The following is a 14,401-nucleotide window of genomic DNA, read 5'->3' as shown; positions in this document are numbered from 1 at the left end:
TTTCAGCAGTCTTTTCCTTAGTTCTCTCACGCGGACAATACTGAGATGAATGAAAGCCTTTGAAGGTTTCTTTTAGAAAGCAGAGAGAAATACAGGCAGATTTGCTGTCCAAATACAGACTTGGCTTGCTGTGATAAGACAGGCTCCTGTGAATGTCTTGTGCCCCCAAATTAAAAATAAACAGAGATGGCAATAGTTATTATCTACTATCCTAAACTCTCCCTTTCCTACGGTCTATAACAATGTTGCAGAATCCTAGATCAGGGTGAAATCATTAGTGGTAAGAATTTCAGGAGTCTGAGAGCCTAAAGAACCTAAAGAAACTCCACACCAACTGACTTGGCAATTTGAGGAAGAGTGCATAATTTCCCGGGGAGCACAGAGGTGGAATATTAGGAGTTCCAGCACCAAATCCAGAGTCACTGTGGGGAGTGGTATGGTGGTTACACTTATTCTTAATATTCAATTCTGCTCCAGTAGAACATGGTACCCAGGAGAACCCAAAACTAGAATACAAAGGAAAAGAAAAATAAATAAGGAATTGTTTTAGAAACATCTGGTACTTGCAGAAAAATGATATGAGGTTCGTTCAGGCTCAGGTGACACTGGATTTTTAAGAATGATCTTGCCTTAAGCATCATCACAGGGGCAGAGGTGACTCTGAGTCCATCCTGTCACACAGTGAACCAATATTTTCCCAAATGACCAATGCATGATGTTCTAGAATCACGAATGGGTAAATATTTATGCAAACTGCAAGACAAACCAATGTAATGTATTTTAATGTAACAGAGTCCTAAAAGTTCTTTGATGAAGTTTCAGATTTCATATTGCAACTAACCTTTAAGAAACTACTACTTAGCAAGTTTTGTGTAGTACCAAAGGAAAATATTCACAATTGTTTTTAGATAAGGCTACCAAAACACTTTTGTTTTCTCAACTACGTGTAGAATGGATTTCTTTCAAATCCTTCAACGTAAGCAACATATTATAACAGATTATATGAAGATGAAATATGAGAAGCCAGCTGTCTTCTATTAAAACCAGACATTGAAGAGATTTTCAAAAATGTAAAAAAAAAAAAAATACTGCCCCTTTTCTCATATCTTTTTGTTTGGGAAAATAGTCACTTTTTTCCCACAGAAATATATTGTTAATAGTAATGTAATTAGTTTGTTATTGTTATTTTATATGAATTAACACGTGTTTTTAAAAATTTCTGTGTTAATTTCCAACAGGGTAAATATCAATAGATACAGGCCCTCCATAGGCAAAAGCTTTTGGGAGTCCTCAGTAATATTTGAGAGAGTGTAAAAGAGTTCTGAAACCAAAAGTTTGGGACTGCTTCCTGAATGCAATGGCTCTTAATCCTGACAACAAGTTAGAATCACCTGGAAAATTAAAAAAAAAAAAAAAGACCTGGGTCCTGCACCTAGATCAACTGAAATCTGAATCTCAGAGGTTGGGGTTCAGGTATGCTTTTGTCCCCCAAGCTCCCCCATGAGGTTTAAATGTGCATTCAGGGCTGAGACCTACCATTCTACCCTCTTGCTGCATGTGCATCACATAAAGTGGTCAGAAGAACAAGGTGAGACTGGTGAAGGCAGCTCTTTGGAAGGAGGGAGGCAGGTTAGAGGAGGCATCTAGAGAGATGACAGTCTTTGATATCTACTTGAAATGAATTTATGAGATCTGGAGAGATGGAGGAGCACACAAGTGCATCCCAGTCAGCCAGAGAAGGATCTGGTTGGTAGGGGAAGTTCACGCCCTACCTCCCGAGGGAATCCACTGTCCTTGCCCTGGTGCCAGCAGCTTCCTGACTAGCCTTCAGGTCTAAACTTTTTTTCTAGTCAGTCTAGCGTGCTTGGGTTAACCAGGGGCAATCTCAAGGTCTCTCCTTATCACTATCCTCCCAGAAATGAAACATGTGATGGGAAATACTCACAGTCCAACAGAGAATGGCAAATCCAAACCACGCAACCCCCCAGGCGTGTCGGTTCATTGGTCCAGAGATCAGTTCATAGCAGCCCTAGAGGAGTGGGCGATTCCATATCCACATGAAAGGGACCAGAAAAGAGATGTAAGAGATGGGTGGGAAGCTGATTTGAATCAATGTCACCCCAACATCCAGTTTAACATAACCAGGCTATTTCTACATTCCTGTGGACAACTAGGTTGTTGTGCTGTACTGAAGAAATAGGAATACTCTATAGGAATAATCCTTATGAAGAACTATTCTATATCATATTTATTTGTTTTTGCATTCAATCTAACCGAGGTGCTGCTATTTTAGCATAACATTTTTCTCATATTGAATATGTGGCAATGTAAAGTATTCTTAATAAAATTTGAGTTTTTTCCTCTCCCCAAAGATTTTATTGGTGATTTTGGTGTTTGAGGGCAGGGTCACTTTTTGATTTGTTTTTCAATAAAAGTTCTTCCAGTTAGTGAAAATTAGAGGCTTTATTTTTTAGTCATTAAAGGAACTCCTATACCATGCTTCGTAAATTCTCATTTGACATCATATTTCAACATATCTTTATAGTATTGTAGAAGAGCCACGGGGTGCGTGCGAGAGAGTGAATCATTCTTTATTCATCGAGTCATTCATTCATGCCTGCCATAATCTGGTAAGTTTTATATGTAGCACATTCTGTTCTAGTCTCTATGCAAAGTACTGGAGTGATACACACGTATGGGTCTAGACCTGCCATCTGAGCGACCTCCACTAAAGCCCTTGGAATCACAGGAATGCCTAGGAGATGCCATGACCAGGCTGGTTTTATGAACACTGAGATCCAGAGAGAAATGTCTTAGAAAGGCTGACCTTGAAGTTTAGGCCCCGCCCAGGGTCTCCAGGTAGCCACTTGAAGTTCTATCCTTTCTAACCCTGCCCCAGTCCCTGGTTCATCCACTTGCATGTCCTGCCTTTGCTATATATGCCTTGATTTCTCCCCCATTTACACCTCTCCATCTACCTGACTCCCCCACTCACCTAGATGCTCAAATGAAAAATCTTGGAATTATCCTTAACTGTTTTTCTCTTAAGCAAACACTTTTGGGTTTAAAATATATCTCAAATCCAAACACTTATTACTTCCTGCTACCACCTTGGTCCACCACGGCCTCACTTCAGGATTCCTACAATCACCTCCTGGCTGGTTTCCCTGAGGCCTGAGTCCACCCACGGTGCCCTACTAGTCTTTGTACAGTGCCAGAGGGATCCTTGTAAAACATGTCAGATCACTTCACCTTCTTTCTCAAGACCCTCTGAAAGTTTCCCACCACCCTTAATATGAAATTCTAAGTCTTCACAATGGCTACGAGGTGCTGTATGATACGGCCCTGCCTCTCTCTGTGACCCCAGCCGCCACCAGAGGAGGTTGTTTCACTGCAAAGCTAATGAGCTTGGGCTCAGGGCTGCTTCCTCGCAAGACCATTTCAAAGTCCTGTACCTAGTTTTGCATGTGTAGTTTAAACTGTTTTTCCTGAGGAGAACCCCTCCCCACAAATCTGATAAGCTTCAGTCCCTACAAAATCTAGATTCATGCTTGCCTCCTACTCTTCCTTCACTTGTTCCAGCCTTGCCATACGGATGTTCCTCCAAAAAGCTAAGGGCCTCCACCTCAGGACCTTTGCACTTGCTGCTTCCTTTTTACAGAACTCTCTTCTTCAATCTTTTTTAAGCGAGGGTCTCCTTTCCTCACTTAATTCAGAACCCTGTGCAAATATCATCTTAATAAAGCCTTTCCTGACAACCATAGAGAAAAATACCTTTCCCCCCATCATTTTCTATATCCTGCTTTATTTCTGCTCATGGCACTTATTATTACCTGGAATTTACTGTGTATTGGTTTGGTAACTTGTTTGTGGTCTGTCTCCCATACTACAGTGCAAGCTCTACGAGGGCAGGGATTTTATCTTGTTCATTGTTGAATCTCTAGAACTTAGAGCAAGTGTCTGGCACAAAGCAGGCACCTGATTAGGATGAATGGAATGTGATAAGAAGTAATAATTACAAGGATATTATTTGTGACACACTTGATGGTTCACAAACACTCCTATATCCATCACTCATTTGATCCCCCTGACAATCCTGGGAAGTGGTCATTTGTCCAATAATATGTATAAAAACCCACTTATGCCAGGTGCCAGGCACTGGGCTGGGCATTCAGCTGTGACAAGGCAGAAATGGGTGTTGCTTTCATGAAGCTCACAGACAGAAGCCCCAGTTTTTCACCTCTTCTCATTTAGTGCCTTTCATGATGCTTTTTTCTCATTGTAGTGGCGCCTACCTTGATCTTCTTTAGTTCCATCATAATGCTCTTGAGGTGTAGTGATTAGAATTTGCACACAGCATTTTGGGGGCAGATGAACCATGATGTAAGAACATATATATTTGCGTCTGACATGCTATGTAACATTTGGTGGGTTTCTATTATTACTACACTTGTGACAACTTCCCCAGTTTTGTTAGCCTTTCTTTGTGCATTGCAGATCTCGCAAAGCTACAATTTGGATGTGAAAAAGGGTCATTCATCTCTTCATTTGCCCACCCACCAAACATTTATTGATGCCTTCTCTGTGCCAGGCATTATGCTAAGTACTGAAGATACAGAATTGAAGGATGCATGGTCCTCAAGGAGACTCATAGAAAAAATAGGCTTGCAAACAAATAATTATATTTCAAGGTATCAACTGCAATAATAGAAGTAAAGTATATGAGGTACTGAGGTGGCGTACTTTGCTTTGTGGAAAAGGATTGTTATAGGAGAACTAGCAGGACCTGTAACTCGGAGAGAATGGTGGCATGTGGGAATCTGGGAGACCAGGGTAGGGAGAAGCAGGAAGGATGAGTAGATAAGAGATTATGTCAGGGGTGAAGAATGAGTGAGATTGAGAAAGTAAGAGCACAGGGAGTCAGGGACAGAGAGGAATTTCAAGATGCAGGAATTTGGTGTGGGAGTACTGCTCAGTGACATGACTTTGTAGTTGTGGTATAGCTAGTGGGTAGAGGACGTGGTGAGTCCAAGGACTGTTAGGGAGGGTGTGACAAAAGTGTCCCTTATTACTAGAATGTTCTATGTGTGAGGGAAAATAGTGTGGCTGTGAAATAAACCAATCATCTGATGGCAAACATCCTTTTTGGTCTCTCAAAGATACGATACAGTTTGTATGGAATTACAATCCAATCAAGATGCGTCTGCATGGACTAGTTCCAAAGCTGAAATGTTAAAAGCAGTTTATTATTCCTCAGAGTGATCATTATATTGCATATTGTGATTATAGGCAATAAATTTAATTTTTTTAGCAGTCTGAATATAACTAATTAAAATGATACCAAAACAATGTTGCTAAAAGGCAACATGAGGGTTGCTCTGAACAACTCTGCAAAATAATCTCTATCACTCCCATGTCATTTTCCAGATTAATGCAACCCATCCTAGTCCAGGCACCCTTCCAGGGGGGGCACGATGACCAGCAGTGCCGTGTCGTTCATTCCGAAAATGCATTTTGTATTATTTCCTGCAAGACCAAAGAGTCTGGCATTTCTCAATTATTTAATGTACTGGCACACAACTAGCTTTCCTCAAAGTGGTAATGCACAGCAGTGGAAGCATCTCAGAGGCTGACGTCAAGTGTATGAGGATTCTCTTCAGGGCTTTTTGGGATTATTACCAAGTTCTTTCTTGGTTTAGAGTCTGGGCTCTGGAGCCAGGCTGCTAGCATTTGAATCCTGACTCTTCCATTTACCAGCTGCATGACCTTGGGCAAGGCAATTACTAGCATCTCTGTATCTCAGTTCCTCTTCTGTAAAATAAGGATCAAAGTGACATTACCCACGGAGCCTTAAATGAATTAATATCTGTATTGTACTTGGAGCAGTGTCTGGCATTTGATAAGTACTCAATTGATGTTTGTTTTCATGATCATCATATCATTCTCATCAGGCTGGAAACACTTTTTCAAAAACCACTTGTATGTGAATTAGCTGTTACCCAAATCACCAATCTAATTATTTTATTAAGACGATCCTACATTACCACTGAATGAGGCAGGTGGGTGTACCATTACTACATCTACCCTCAGCAATTGCCTTTGTTTTGGAACTGGCAAAACATTCCTTTTGTATATCATCCCTTTCAATTTACATTTTGCAAAAATAGAGCAAATCTTTGATACAAATACTTTTCAAAATACTAATTCTATACATTATACAAATCGTGTTCATTTAAACAAAATTGGATTCTGCTATTGCAATTCTCACGTTCTGTTCATTTATTAAAATGTAAATTTTCCCAGATCAGCCCTAGATTAGCACTTATATTTTATTAACAGAGAAGGAAATAGTTAACATGAGGTTTAGGAAAAAGGATGCAGAATTCCTTAGTGAGAGACTATTACCTACAGTTAACCAGTATTCTCTTCATAAACAGCAGAAAAACCTCCTGGCAGGTCTTGCGAGAAGCAAGGACTCACCTGATTGTGATAGTATCCAGGTACCCCTAGTTTGCAGGCCTCCAGGTTGAGGGGTTCTTTAAGGTTGTTCATAACACAGCACTGACGAGGCCAGGGGTAGTCGGCATCGTTATTCTCAGTCCGGAAGGCAGAGGTGTATTTCTGCCAGTCTGATGGTCCATTTACACCACAGCAATTGTCCTGTCAGCACATGAGAGAAACAAAATTCTCTTCCATAATGCTTGCTAGAGCCACTAAGGTGGCAACTGAGACTTTATGGAGAAAGAAGATATGGAAATTATACTGTATCTTACATTTACTAAAAATCCCCTAATGAGAGCTGAAGGTGTTTTTAGGGTATTACATTGTAGAGTTGGCAAAATACTTTTACATTTATTACCTTACTAGCCATTAATGAGCTCTGTAGCCTTTGACGAGTTAAACTTTCTAAGCCTCGTTTTCCTTAACTGAATTGGGACAAATATAGTACCTACCTCACAGAGCTGTGTGAGGAATAAATTAGTCAATACATTTAACACGTTTAGCACAATGCCTGGCCCATAGTAAACCCTTAAAAAGTGTTAATCATTATTAGTACGAATATCTTGCTACAATAATGTGAGAGAGTTATAATTATTCTCATGTTACATATGAGCAAATTGAGAATCAGAAAATTAAAATTTTTGTGGTGAAGAAATCGTGAATAATTCTTCTTGTTTTACTCTTCTGTATTTTTAACATTTTCTGGAGCAATTATGTATTATTTTTATAATGGGGGAAAATAAACTGGAAAAAATAACCAAAACCTAGTGGCACATGGTTCTGCCTCTACATAGGAAAGGAAGATCATCACTTAACACGCAGCTCATATTACTCTAGATAGAATTGAGGATGGGGATAAAACACAATTCACATCACTTTCCTTCCAGTTTATAAATTCTGCTAAAATGTTTCAAGGGAAGAAATAAATACTACTGCATCTCTCAACTTTTAAGATAAATAATATTCAGCAAACTTGGTGATAAAGTGACTATCTTAAAAGCATGTCCTGTTTTGCCACTGGATTATGGAAAATATCTCACCAAAGAAAATAATCATTCTGTAATTTGACCTGAGCATTTTGGGGGGAAATGGTTAAGTTTGAAACAGACTTATTTCAGACTGGGCTTTATAAAGTTGGTAAGTGGATTTTCAAATGTGTGAGCACTCACATTTTCATTTGAAAAGCTTAGTTCTTTGCTAACATAGTGGGAAAAAAAAACTTGACTTAGAAGAGTGATAGGAAGTGAAAAAGTGGCCAACAGATTGGAGGTCCTAATGGGCTAAAAAAACTATAGAACAGGAATATTAGACTAAATGAAGGAAATTTTAGAAGATAGAGGGTAAAGAGAGAGTTCAAAGAAGGGGTGGAGGCTATGAGGGGGTTTGCTGATGATGGACTGGGAAACATAGGTGGTTGGGTGGGGAGGGCGTCGGGGGGGGCCATGGGAGAGTTGTGTCACACGAGGGCTTATGCAGGGATGAGAATTCACATACTTACAGCAGCGTAGGGGTGAGAGTGGGTATTCTGAAAGACTTGTACTTTTGATGGTATTTGAGGTAAATGTGGATATAAGGTTACGATTGCCAGTTGGAGAAAAACAGGTGATCAAATCAAGTCATAGCCTCTGGTCCCTAACAGGACTAGCCCACAGGTGTGAAAAGGTACTAAACAAGCAAAGCAGACAATAATTGCCACTTGAGTTCATTGTGAGGTGGAGGCAACTTTTTTTGTGTGTGTGTGTGTGTGTGGTACGCGGGCCTCTCACTGCTGTGGCCTCTCCCCTTGCGGAGCACAGGCTCCGGACGCGCAGGCTCAGCGGCCATGGCTCACGGGCCCAGCCGCTCCGCGGCATGTGGGATCTTCCCGGACCGGGGCACGAACCCGCGTCCCCTGCGTCGGCAGGCTGACTCTCAACCACTGCGCCACCAGGGAAGCCCGGAGGCAACATTTTTTTAATGTAAGTGATGCTTGAGTTCTAAGAGGCAGAGTGTGTGATTAATCTAAATTTCTTACCAATGTCATTACTCCTATAAATGGAAGCTAATCAACATCATGGCTTAAAATAAAATATAGATCTAGGGGTCCCACTGAGTCATGTGTACACCCCCTAGTCCCTACCAGTAAATGAGAGGAATAGAGGAACTTGCCTATGTCAAGTCTCTTTGTGAAGGAAGCCCCCTTGGAGGCAGTGGTCCCCACACTTTAACTTCATTCCTAACCGTCCATATGCCCTTGGATACTGGTTTAGGTACCAAATGGCATCTCCCCAGGACTGCAGGCATTACCTGGAGCATGAGCCTGTCCCAGGTCTTGGTGACTCCGTTGTTTTTCCACTGGTCGTCATTGTTTGGAGGACTGTTGTTTTGGTACCTCTCCAGCATCTGCTTCAGGAAGAGGTTGGGTGTGAACTATTATGGGAGGAGGCAACACAAGAGGAAGAGTTAGCACAATAATCCTCAAGGAGCGAAGTGATTTGCTCGGCATGTTGCTGGGGTCCCTGAACATTGTCTCCTGGAGTAAAACTGAGCTCAGAGTCACTGAGTAGGGCTGGGGGTGGGAGTAAGGCTGCTCCGGGTGGCGGAAGTCCCCCTTGTAGGGAGAAGACCCCCATCTCCAAAGAAATTCCAATGAGATAAGGGTAGACAGGCATTGTGGGGTGGCCTAGGCCAGGGAATGGAAAAAAGGAGAGAAAGCAGGGTGCTGGATGGGAGGATGTCTCAGATGTGGTGGATTACTGCTCATCCCAGTGGAAGGCCAGTGACTGTGGCAGAGTAGTGAAGAGCACGGCGGTGCAAGCTTGGGCCCCGGGAATCACACGGCCCGGATTCAGCATCCCACTTTCACTTACCAGCTGAGTAACCTTGGACAAGTTACTTTATTTTTTAAATCTCATTTTATTTTTATTTATAAAATGAATACCTATTTCATAGGGTTACTATGAGGAGAAAAATTATATATTTATTATTAATGTGCATATTACAATGCCTGGTATAGGGTAAGGGCTTAATATGTGTCAGTTGTACTCACGAAGTCTCGTTGTGTTGCTGCTGTGATACAAGATGCCACTTCAAAGCCATATACAATAAACATCAGAATGAAATACTGGAAGGGAAACAAATGGAATACAAGAATTACATCTACCTCCAAAGAGAGTTTTTTGTTTTGTTTTGTTTTTACAAATAACTGTTATGTTTTCTGCAGCACATTCACCTAAATATAATTATCTGATCATTTACATAATTATTCAACAAACCCTCGTTGATCAGCTGCTTAGAGCCAGACTTGGTGCTAGGTGCTAATCAGATCAACTCTTCTCCTTTCCCCAGAGAACAAACAACTATTGAATACAAAGCTTTCTCAGTTCAGTACACTGCATTTCCATTTTAACTGGGAAAAACATACAAGAGAATGAACTGGTGTGTGTGTGTGTGTGTGTGTGTGTTCGTCCAATGGCTGGCAAGAGAATCAGTGTATCACACACTATGTAGAGCCTCGTAACTCCCCTCTCATTGGGAGACGTTTTCTTTACGGTTTACTGAGAATTGAGGATTACCGAGGTCAAAGATGAATAGGGCTGCGTTTAATATCCGTCTTCCCTCTTGGCAACGTCCAGTCTTATGAGACAGGAGCAGGCAGCCTCCAGGTACACAGCTCTTCACCAGCATCTTCTCTCACTCACTCCCACCCCAGTTGCATCAGGTCAGTTGAGTGAAACAGCACATTGTGTGTTTTGTTGCTGTGTGTGTGTGCGTGTGTGTGTGGTAGAGTGCGCATGCACATGTGATGGCTCCACAACACGCTGCCCCTGTTTATGGCTGGCAAATATCTGAAGGACAAGTGTTCTCCGAAGCTGGGACGGGGACTATTTGCAAGAGTCCTGTCTTTGCTGTCCTCAGCCTTCCACATACGCTTATGGTGCTTGGGTTCTTCTGCAGAAGGGGCGCTGTGACGGTGTTAGCGGAGGAGCGCAGGGCAAACGGTTCTCCCTCCCTGGGCAGCGGCGGTTCTCAGAGCGGCACCCTCTGCTGCCCTAACCATTCCGCCCAGAAAAAGGCTTTGGCTACTGTTAACTCTCTCTCTCTCAGTTAACAGCAGGAGCCCCTTCAGAGGCCTCATAGCATTGCCTCCCTCTGTATTAGCGGCTGCATTGCTCTTTGTTGAGAGCTTTGCTGGCTCCCTTTAAAGAGGCTCAGAAGCCCCTTAGAGACACTCCAGAAAGGAGGCACAGGGTGCAGGTGTTTTCTCCTCCAGCCGCGTGGAGGGCGCGCTGCTCCATCTCTTTGCCAGGCGTGGTGAAGGATGTTCCCGGCTGTGCGACACACGTGACTGGCCCAGAGTGAGTCTGGGATGCAGCTGAAGCTCGTCTCTAAGGACACCTGCCCCTTCTTTACCTTTCCCTGCATTCCTTAACCCCACCCTGAAAAAGTGGGTTCTTTTGCCCTGGAACTAACTCACACTAAAGACCCAGAGAATGTAAACATTCTACATTCCCTAGGTACCAGGATGATGTTAGTTCACAGGAAAAGCCAACCAACAAGCACCTTAGCTTGCTGGACTCGTTCCAACCAACAAGCACCTTAGCTTGCTGGACTCGTTCCATGAAGGTGGAACTCAGGTCCTGCAGCCTTTGGCTAGGAGAGTTATTTCAGGTAGGGAGTGAGGATGGGGCCCCATCACAGGGCGAGAAACTGCTGTCCTGAGCACGGGGGAAGGGAGTAGAAGTTTAGACCCAATACCGAGGGTTCTTAGCCCGGCTGGCTGCAAATTTGCTCCCATCTGCAAAGGCAGGGCACAAACTACTGTCTGAGGTTTGGGGCAGAAGCCTCCCTATGGGTGCACAGAGTTAGAGCCTCCACAGGCAGGTGGGAGCTGCAGCTGTTCTCTACATGTTGCCCAGCATGGGTTTCTAGGGTCCCTGAAAAGCAGAGTGAATGCGTGAAATGGGAAGTGTAGGCCATCCCACGACATCATCAGCCTTGAGCTCAAAAATGTCTACAAAAGCTCATGCTTTCTCTTAAAAATTCGTGCATATTTTGTGATTTATATCCTAATATATCAACACTTGATTACTATTAAAACAATATTTTAAACTACTTACTCTCAAGAGAAAAAGTCTAATTATCGAGTTCTCACTGTCTCTCCTTTGGCCTGTGTAGCTCCTGGCTGTATCTGTTGGGCCCAGGCAAACACCAGTCAGAGAAGCGAAGATCTGGAAAATACTCAACAGGTGACCTCCAGGTGTCTCCCCTTCAGCTTCTCTTGTGCTGGACTCTTCTGGACTTCCCATAGAGGAGAGCATCTTTGACCCCACTTGGATCATCTTCACTGCAGGGAGGGTCTTCCCCTCTACTCCCTCCTCACCTGGCACTCTGTGCTCCCACCTACCCCACTGAAAACCAAAGCACTGTGCTCAGGGAAGAAGAAACAATCCATCTAAATTGGTCCAGGAGAGAAATGTATAGAGTTTTAAGGTCTTACCACCAGAAGAAGTTTCCTGTTGGACTTCATGATGCCTGCAATGCCCAGGACAGACAGGCAGAAGAAGCAGATGCCGACAAACATGCCAATCCAGGCTGCCCCATAGATGTCATCATTGTCAGTGGCTTCAAGCAGCGGGTAGAGGCTGTGTTGGTCGGACACAAAGAAGATGCACTCTGCAGTCAGGGCGATGCCGCACATCTAGGGGCAGAGGGGGTTCTGTCAGGCTGGCGGCCATGAGAGCGGCACTGGGAAAGGGGTAGAGGAGTAGGGGCGTGGTGGTAAGAGAGACTAACTCTGTCCCCTGCATAGACTTTAAGCAACTGACTTAAACTCCTCATTGCCAGGAAGTCAAACAGCTCCTTCCATCCTATGTATTGGTTTCATGCCTCCTTCCACATTTCGCTCTATCTTCTCGCTCTTTGGCAGGAGACCCAGACAATTTCAGACCATCTATAAAACCCCTGGGGCATGAACCGCTCAAACAATGACTTCGTGTACGAAGATAATCTCTCACTCCCATTCCCACTGCCCACTGTCCATATTCCTGGATTGTAATATTTAAACGGGTCCTGGTCATGTTCTCTGTGCCAGAGAGCCATGGAACATTAGAGCTGGGAGGAACCTTGGTGGTTATCTTTCCTGCCCCCTGGATTAAATAGATGAAGGATCTTGGCCCTGAAAGGCAATGACCTGTCCGGAGTCACGCAGAGTCATAGTCAGGGCTGGGCCCAGAGCCAGTGATCCTGGCTCCTAAGTGCTCTCACCACACTGTGCGCACGCAGCCTGGCCTCTGAGTTACTCTTACATCCCAGTACTGCCCCCCCCCCCCGCCCCATGTGACCAGCACAGGAAGATGCAAACATCTGTCCCCAACAACCTTAACAGTGGAGGCTGTGGAAATCAAACCGAGGAGGGATAGGAAAGACACACCAAAGCGTGTGTGTTGAGAGTGCTTGGACACTGACTGTGGTTATCGTGGTTGCTTTTAGATTCTTGTGTTTTAAAGTTGGGAGGGAAATCTCTCTTTTTTTTCCCACATGGTCTTTTGATATATTACATAGTTATATAGGATTATGTATATAGTTAACTTCTAGATAGCATGTTTTACTAACACACTTCTTAAAAGGAAGAAAAGATGTAGGGAACCAGTCATTATATCATTATTTCCCTTTAAACTCTCACTTTCGATTGATCTAAAATCATAATTACAGGAAGAGCAGAATTTCCTGGAAAATACTCATTACTTACACCAATAATCACATTTTCAAAAATCAGCAGGCCCTGGAAGCAACGAACAGTGGAGTCATCTTTGGCCATCTTCACGGTTTCCCACGAGCTGAGGACACAGCTGAGAACATCACAACTTGTTAGGAGCAGGGGATGAAGACTGCTGCTGCAAGTTCCACAGCAGAACTAAGTCACACCACCGTGCACCGCCTTCTCGTGTTCCAGAGCACCCAAACCAAGCCATGTGATCATTTAGCCATGGAAGAAGTTTGGTTATTCAGTTCAGTGATCACAGTAATTTTATAAAGGAGAAAAACAAAGTAAAGCCACCCTGAGTCTCATCACCAACTTTCAGCAGTTCTTTAGGGTATGGAACATACAGACTGCATCCTTCTGAGTGATGAACTGAGGCCCCATAGTCACCGAGGGCAGACCGGAGGTGGTGATGAAGCACAACTGAAGGTCCCTGGTATGGCTCTTCCTGCCCTTGGTCACGGCAAACGGAAGCCCAAAGGATAAACCTACGGGCAGAGTGGGCAACTGGTTCCCATACGGACTCCGGGCAGCGGTTAAAACCCATCATTTTCAGAATGTATTGTTATCTTCAAATATAGTTGGCAAATTAAAAATACCCCGTCACATAAGGGGGGGGCGAGGAGAGAAAGAGGGGCTCACATTAGTTCCTTCTCTATGTCGCTCTACTAGGTAATGTACATACACACATGTCATTCTCATAACCTAATTAGGTAGAAGAAGAAAAAGGGTGGGGAGGCTCCAGTTTGCAGATGAGGCCACTAGAGCTTAAATTGGTAAATTAAGTTCCCTGGGGTCATACAACCGGTAAGTGGAAGAGCTGGGCTGGAGGCCTTGGTCTGCGTGGCTCCAGAGCCCCAGCGCTTCTCCCCAGCCCATGCTGGCTCCCAGAAATTATGTACAAGGCTTAGCGCTGTGCCTGGCACTTTAAAAAGTGGGTCTCTCCCTCCCTGAGGATCCTCTGGAAGGAATACACGGTAAGTGTTTGGGTGAATTATTTTGGCCTCTGCACGTGAATTACCTTGAGATAAGCCATCCACATCTCTCAGTGTTTTGTTAATTAAATTAACTATCCACTTCATCCACTCAGGCTCTAAATCAAAATGGGTTATATGACACAACTTGCATTTTGAGGGATACAAAGATATGCAAGAGAGA

The 14,401-nt window shown here is 43.5% G+C and overlaps 1 protein-coding gene across 1 annotated transcript; it reads right to left on the bottom strand.

Annotated features, from left to right (window-relative positions):
* Nucleotides 1-455: 455 nt before the first annotated feature.
* Nucleotides 456-13,300, bottom strand: UPK1B (uroplakin 1B). The gene is made up of 7 exons (XM_030856493.2): nt 13,232-13,300; nt 11,981-12,181; nt 9,530-9,604; nt 8,788-8,910; nt 6,481-6,660; nt 1,946-2,029; nt 456-506 (listed from the first exon to the last, which is right to left on the bottom strand). The coding sequence occupies exons 1-7, from the start codon at nt 13,298-13,300 to the stop codon at nt 456-458; spliced, it is 783 nt and encodes a 260-aa protein (XP_030712353.1).
* Nucleotides 13,301-14,401: the final 1,101 nt, after the last annotated feature.

The sequence above is a fragment of the Globicephala melas genome, chromosome 4 (genome assembly GCF_963455315.2).
Source record: "Globicephala melas chromosome 4, mGloMel1.2, whole genome shotgun sequence".
Lineage (NCBI taxonomy): Eukaryota > Metazoa > Chordata > Mammalia > Artiodactyla > Delphinidae > Globicephala > Globicephala melas.
This window is presented reverse-complemented; position numbering and strand designations above follow the sequence as displayed.